This window comes from Cyclopterus lumpus, chromosome 7 (assembly GCF_009769545.1).
Source record: "Cyclopterus lumpus isolate fCycLum1 chromosome 7, fCycLum1.pri, whole genome shotgun sequence".
NCBI lineage: Eukaryota > Metazoa > Chordata > Actinopteri > Perciformes > Cyclopteridae > Cyclopterus > Cyclopterus lumpus.
The window spans coordinates 23626145-23633644 of record NC_046972.1 but is presented as its reverse complement, the minus strand read 5'-3'; the positions used below and the strand labels follow the sequence as shown (position 1 = coordinate 23633644).

The 7500-nt window shown below is 52.9% G+C and overlaps 1 protein-coding gene across 1 annotated transcript in view; it reads right to left on the bottom strand.

Moving 5' to 3' along the window:
• The window catches only part of LOC117734075 (basic salivary proline-rich protein 4-like), a 22339-nt gene extending 16875 nt beyond the window's left edge, over positions 1–5464 (bottom strand). Inside the window, exons 1-2 of the mRNA XM_034538145.1 lie at positions 5460–5464; positions 4187–4534 (exon numbers count right to left, since the gene is read on the bottom strand). Of these exons, the coding sequence (XP_034394036.1) occupies positions 4187–4534; positions 5460–5464 (353 nt within the window). The remainder of the gene's footprint in view (positions 1–4186; positions 4535–5459) is intronic.
• Between the last annotated feature and the right edge of the window lie 2036 nt (positions 5465–7500).

Below are 7500 nucleotides of genomic sequence, written 5' to 3'. Positions count from 1 at the left end.
TGTCCACCAGCCTTCCTCCGAGGACAGGCCCTGCTCTGATGCCCTTCCCTCCCACAGTTAAAACACTTCATATTGTCAGTTTTTGCATAAATGATAAAAAGAGAGTTATCAGCTCTCACCGTGAAGGTGATGTCCAAGTCCTCGCTCCTGCCATGAAGCAGCATGAAGCATTGCCTCCTGTGCGACACCACGTGCTGTAGTAGTGGAGAGCTGCTCCCAGAGGACATCTTCCTCACCTGGGAGGTGACCCTCCCGTGCTTCGACAGCTCCTCCACCAGTACCTCGTCCTTCACGAACGGCGGCACGTTCGCCACCGTCACCCTCACCGCCGCCGTGACCAGGGGAGAGACGGGGACGTGTTGAACACGACGACCCCGCTCTCCACCACCGTGTTGACCTTAATGATGCTGTCCAGGAATATGACCACAGCCTTGTTCATCCGGGCAGCGGACTTCACGCTGCTGTAGCCCACCACCTCCCCCACCGCCAGGCTGCAGTCCTCCACCGAGCACGGGAACACCGGCATAAGCCGAATCCCGTGGCTGCGTGTCAGCCAGCTCAAGTCCATCTCGTCATGCTAACTCCGCTAGCACTCCGCTAGCCCGCCGCTAGCATGTCGCTAGCACTCTGCTAGCCCGCCGCTAGCACGTCGCTAGCACTCTGCTAGCATGTCGCTAGCACTCCGCTAGCCCGCCGTTAGCACGTCGCTAGCGCGTGCCGGCGGCTCGCAAACACCCACACTCAACCCACCAAACCCCCCTCGTGCACACAGTACCCCACTCAACACCGACACATACACTGATCTACACTCACTACGAGACACACGGGAAAAAACACCGTCAACTCCGAACATGATGCTCTCCGCTCCCAACCTCCGACCTCACGCTCAGACAGAGAGAGAGAGAGGGGGAGAGAGAGAGAGAGGGAGGGAGAGAGAGAGAGAGGGAGAGAGAGAGGGAGAGAGGGAGAGAGAGAGGGAGAGAGGGGCTGCAGAAGCAAATTCTTTCTCTCAACCGGGACGCCCTCTTCCTCTCTCTCGCTCTCTCTCTCTCTCCCTCTCGCTCTCCCTCTCTCTCTCTCTCTCTCTCTCTCCCTCTCTCTCTCTCTCTCTCTCCCTCTCTCTCTCCTCACAACAAACACCAAATAGCAACAGAATGCTCCTGACGGGGCGTTGACCTCATCAGAGCTGCTGAATGCAGCCGTTAGAATAGGGAGGCGAGTGTGTGTGTGAGACTGAGAGCAGACCCGGGATCAGTGATGCACGTCGAGCCATCGGACCCGAACCCGTCAGCCCCCCCCCCCCCCCTCCATCAGCATCTCTGTCTATGGCATTCTTTCACCTTCAAACCTCGCTCTTTGCCTCTTTTTCTATACCTCTTTCATTCGTGCCCTCCTCCTCCTCTTCCTCCTCCTCCTCCTCCTCCTCCTCCTCCTCCTCCTCCTCCTCCTCTAGTGCATTTCAGTTCATTGATATAGTGGAATGCCATTCACGGCCTCTTCCTCGAGTTTAAGGGTTGAGTGCGGCGGCATCTTTGCTCGCTGCAAATGATACGCTGAGTGTTACTATTTATTTATTACCTTCTTTTATTTTACAAGTTAAAGAAGCGGACGTCGTCATCGTGACAATATGAAGCCTCGAGTTCACCGTCGATATATCGTTGGTTTTTTTGCAGCCATTGAAACAAATTTAGGAGAGAGAATGCAGCTTTAACACATGAAGCATAGACTTCTATACAATCAGAGGAGTCGCCCCCTGGTGGTCAGTAGAGAGAATGCAGCTTTAACACATGAAGCATAGACTTCTATACAACCAGAGGAGTCACCCCCTGGTGGTCAGGAGAGAGAATGCAGCTTTAACACATGAAGCATAGACTTCTATACAACCAGAGGAGTCGCCCCCTGGTGGTCAGGAGAGAGAATGCAGCTTTAACACATGAAGCATAGACTTCTATACAACCAGAGGAGTCGCCCCCTGGTGGTCAGGAGAGAGAATGCAGCTTTAACACATGAAGCATAGACTTCTATACAACCAGAGGAGTCACCCCCTGGTGGTCAGGAGAGAGAATGCAGCTTTAACACATGAAGCATAGACTTCTATACAACCAGAGGACCAACCAACTTCTGCATCGGCTTCACTCTGTAGAACCGGATGGTCGCCTCCCTGGTTTTATCTAATAAGAAAGTTTTTACTTGGTTCATCACTTGGGTCTGAAACAGCAATTCTTATCATAAGGTTTAAATTGTACTTGCAACTATTAATGAACAGTTTTACCTCATGGAACGTAGACACCTGGCCTTCATGTATCGATTTGCATAATATGGCGAAACTATGTCGCATCCTGCAGCGGCGACAAGTCAACTACGACCGGCATTTGCACTTCAAATGTCTCGTCCTCCTGTTGAAAGACTTGAGCGCTGAACTTTGACCCCTTCCTATCAGACAGAAGCCGCGGCAGCAAGTTCAGAAGGTCACGGGATACACCCGAGGCATTGGTGGCATCACCAACATAGGAGAGATTACTTTTCGTGTGTGTGCGTGTGTGTGTGTGTGTGCACGTGAAGCACGTTCCCGCTCACGTGCACACTCCTCTGCAAGCTCACATTAGTGCGCTGGCACTTCTTTCCTCTGAGCGATGGTAACCATCAAGTGAGCCAAACTCTCGGAGCTCCTGGGGAACAAAAACAACAAAAAGAGAGAGAGAGAGAGAGAACATAATGCACCTAAATTAGACAGAGCACAATGCAGCTCCTGTTGTTGCAGTGGGACTCGCCCCTCGCTGTCCCCAGAACACATCTGCAGAACCATTAGCAGATGTCTGGGAGAGAGAGCTTCCCTCGGCCAGAGCGCGTCGCAAAGGAAACGCACACCTCGCTTTATTGCTCTATTTTTCTCCGTCGCTCGCATGGAGACGGACACGAGGCCGCAAACACATGCGAATACTCACAGAGGGGAAAAGTGACGGACTCAAACGTACGGGCTGAAAAAAAACCCCACCGGAGACACGAATCTCGCTGGTGTTTCTACGTCTTCTGACGCGTCAATCACCTTGTAGCCCCGCCCCTAAAGTGTACCGCTGCTTTATGGTCTGTTTGACTCTAAATGACCATAATTTACTAAATGAACATCACGCTGTATTGAAGAAGACTTGAAACTAGAGATTGAGACCAAAAACTAATGTTTACAATGTTTACTGAGGGAATACATCAAGAGAAGTAGAGTCATTTATATAGACTTCTATACAACCAGAGGAGTCGCCCCCTGGTGGTCAGGAGAGAGAATGCAGCTTGAACACATGAAGCATAGACTGCTATACAACCAGAGGAGTCGCACCCTGGTGGTCAGGAGAGAGAATGCAGCTTTAACACATGAAGCATAGACTTCTATACAACCAGAGGAGTCGCTCCCTGGTGGACAGGAGAGAGAATGCAGCTTTAACACATGAAGCATAGACTTCTATACAACCAGAGGAGTCACCCCCTGGTGGTCAGGAGAGAGAATGCAGCTTCAACACATGAATCGTAGACTTCTATACAACCAGAGGAGTCGCCCCCTGGTGGTCAGGAGAGAGAATGCAGCTTTAACACATGAAGCATAGACTTCTATACAACCAGAGGAGTCGCTCCCTGGTGGACAGGAGAGAGAATGCAGCTTTAACACATGAAGCATAGACTTCTATACAACCAGAGGAGTCACCCCCTGGTGGTCAGGAGAGAGAATGCAGCTTCAACACATTAATTGTAGACTTCTATGCAACCAGAGGAGTCGCCCCCTGGTGGTCAGGAGAGAGAATGCAGCTTTAACACATGAAGCATAGACTTCTATACAACCAGAGGAGTTTCCTTCTGCCAGACCTTCTGCTCGATAATTATCGCTCAGTAATTAGTCGTCCGGGTTTTTTAACGAGACGAAACGAGAGGGAGTGAACAGCGAGTGGTTTGCCAGGCGGTTGACTTGGAATTTATTTGTGTTGAAAGGAAAAGAAAGAAGGAAAAAAAGAAAAACGTAGAGTCCGCCGTGAGACACGACGCACTCAGGAATTTACAGTCGGTCTCATAAAGCCAATGAAAAGCAGAGCTCTACAACAGCAGGCGCAGCCATCTGAAGGAGGACAAGAACAAAGGCCTCCGAGCAGACGGACAGAACGTTATTATCAATAATGAAGTGTGTGTGTCGCTCAGTTAACACCTGCAGCCCGGTCCCTGCAGCCCGGTGTCCCTGCAGCCCGGGGTCCCTGCAGCCCGGGGTCCCTGCAGCCCGGGGTCCCTGTAGCCCGGGGTCCCTGCAGACCGGTCCTTGCAGCCCGGTCCTTGCAGCCCGGGATCCCTGCAGCCTGGGGTCCCTGCAGACCGGTCCCTGCAGCCCGGGGTCCCTGCAGCCCGGGGTCCCTGCAGACCGGGGTCCCTGCAGACCGGGGTCCCTGCAGACCGGGGTCCCTGCAGCCCGGGGTCCCTGCAGACCGGTCCCTGCAGCCCGGGGTCCCTGCTCAAGATTACCCTCACCACGCCCCTCTTAAACGACACCGGCCCACTCGGGCTGCAGGATCAGAGCCGCCGGGGTTTAATTAATTGTTAAGTGATAATATCTATTAGGGCTTAACGGGATTAGGCTCGGTTACAGGTGAACGAGGGAATGTGGAGCGAGTGAGAGAGAGAGAGAGATAGAGAGAGATGGTGGTTGATCTCGTCGATCGGCGTTGATTCACCAGGAATTAGTCCGCTCCCAGATCCAGAGGTTACTGGAGTCTCGCCACGGATTACGTCATAACCAGGACTTGGCTTGGTCACCCTGGCACGGGATTAGTTGTGTGTGTGTGTGTGTGTGTGTGTGTGTGTGTGTGTGTGTGTGTGTGTGTGTGTGTGTGAGAGCCAAGCCACGGCCGATGAGCCACTGCTGGTGATTGTGTGTCCGTGTGAATGTGTTAAAGTGTGTTTTTGTTCCACTCGTAGGCAAAGTGTGTGCTAAGGGGCTCATGAGAGCACGGGTAAAAAAGACGTGAAGGTTCAACTCTCTCTAAAAACAATACAGTTAAACGAAACTCCCCGGAAAAAAAAGAAGGGGGTCCGGGGCCCCAAACGGTCCTGAATGAATATGTAAACAAAGCCGAGCTGGATTTCCATCAGACTCCTGAATGAACTCCGGGGTTGTTCCCGATGTTAAATTAGCACACCGGTTGGGTCACGAGGAGACGACAGATCGTAAAGGAGGCCCCCCCCCCCCCCCCCCCCCCTCCACATCGCGGCGATCCTATAGGAGCTTGGGCGCTCGTTTTGTTGTTGTTGTTGCTGCTTTTGTTTGTTCGGCCCCGTGTTTATCGTCAGCGCGTAGGGTCAACGTTTAGGCTGTTGGGCTTTTTGTCACATGGCAGCACACAACAAAGACAGGAGTCTGCTAGTCTGCACAGGGAGCCCCCCCCCCCCCCCTTAAGCATGCCAAACGGGGGGCCCCGCCGGGGGGTCACCGCATCGATGCCCTCGGCCCATGTGTGACCACCGAGGACAAACCAGGGCAAGTATGCAAAACCCCTCACAGCGATGACGGAACTCGTGATTGGACGGCGTGACACCGGATGACGGTGTGTGTGTGTGTGTGTGTGTGTGTGTGCAGCGACACCGCCGTGCATGATGGTAACGTGGATGAACTAGAAAGGTGCAGATCTCCGCCAGGTGTGCCTGCAGCTGCATAACACACGTTATTGTATGCAAACAATAATGACATCACCAGTCTCCCTCATTGCATTGCTGTCGGACTGGAAAGGGAAAGCATTGTAATTGTATTCCATGTTGTGACAGCCGGGGGCCGAACGTCCCTTGCGCTCATTACTGTCGATGCTTTTTTGGCTTCGGAAAACCAAAATTAATAAAAAGTTTGATTCTCCGGTGCGTCCTCTTCCTTCGATACCAGACGACGACCGCAGCCGCGCCGTGTCCGATGTTCGGAAAGGCCCGAAAGCGATGACTCGAACAGATAAAACGAAGCTAGCGGTGTGAGGGGGGGGGGGGGGGCGGCGATGCACACGTGTCGGATTCCCAAACTCCCCTTGACCCCTTTTCTAAACACAACTCGTCCCAGCTTTTCCGAGTTCAGGGGGCCGCCCGGCGTCGAGAGACGACCTCTCAGATTCGGAAGCGGTGGCTTCCTGCTGAAAAGACCCCCCTTTTTTTTTCTTCCCCTGTTTGTTTTTGTACCTCTGCACACCGAGGGGGGGAACCCTATCCAAAGAGGACACGTAGTCCGGATGCCCCCAAAATAAAAAACCCTGTCTCTACAGTCTAAACATTCCTACGCTGGGATACGGAGGAGGACACTTCAACTCAGGTATGAGGTTTAAATCAGCGATGCATCCAAAACCTCGCTCACTTACTTGGAGGAAGTCGTTACACGAAGTCGAGGATTTGAGAGCGGGCTCTGTTTTGTGTCCGATTGTGACACGACAATCAGCGTGATGGCTGGGAACTCGTGGAAGGGGGAGGGGGGGGGGGGGGTCGAAGTGGAAAAAAAAGACCTCATCTTGATGGGCTGTTGATGGCGATGGCGAGTGGGTTTACTGTAAATCCGGGTGGTCAAGGATCCCAGCTGTCCCCGGTTGTCTAAGCCGATGCCAGCTGGACACGGCGAGGCCCTGGGAGCCGCTGGGACCACAGGGCCATGAGCCAGAGAGACAAGGGGGTGGACAGATTCCCCCCCCCCCCACCCCCACCCCCCGAATATAATTGCTAGAAATTGGGAGCAGAAAGAGCCACAATTCGGAACATCCACGGGATTAGTGACATCTTTGATAAGCGGCGACTGAAGACAGAGCCAGTGGTAACCCAAGACTTCTGGCACCGCGTTCGTGTGTGGAACAGAAAAACAAAAGGGCGACGATGGACGCGGCGAGCGAGGTGGGCGGGGCGGGGGGGGGGGGGGGGGGGGGGGGGGGGAATCCGTGGAGGATACAGGGCCAAGCTGGCTGGAAAGTGACTGCATCAGTATCTCTGGATGCCTCGACAGATTACCTAAATTACAGCAGATCGGCCCATCTGGCGCCGCCAAAAGCCACCGCTGACTTGTCTGTCTCTGAGTGTGTGTGTGTGTGTGTGTGTGTGTGTGTGTGTGTGTGTGTGTGTGTGTGTGTGTGTGATATTTTGAGTGAGTACTTGTGAGTCGAGCACATGCAAACCATTGTGTTTCTCTGATTTTTTTATATTTAAGCAAATGCTGATGTGGCTTGAAGATGCACTCTCTCTACTGACCACCAGGGGGCGACTCCTCTGGTTGTATAGAAGCCTATGCTCCATGTGTTAAACATGCAATCTCTCTACTGACCACCAGGGGGAGACTCCTCTGGTTGTATAGAAGTCTATGCTTCATGTGTTAAAGCTGCATTCTCTCTACTGTCCACCAGGGGGCGACTCCTCTGGTTGTATAGAAGTCTATGCTTCATGTGTTAAAGCTGCATTCTCTCTACTGTCTACCAGGGGGTGACTCCTCTGGTTGTATAGAAGTCTATGCTTCATGTG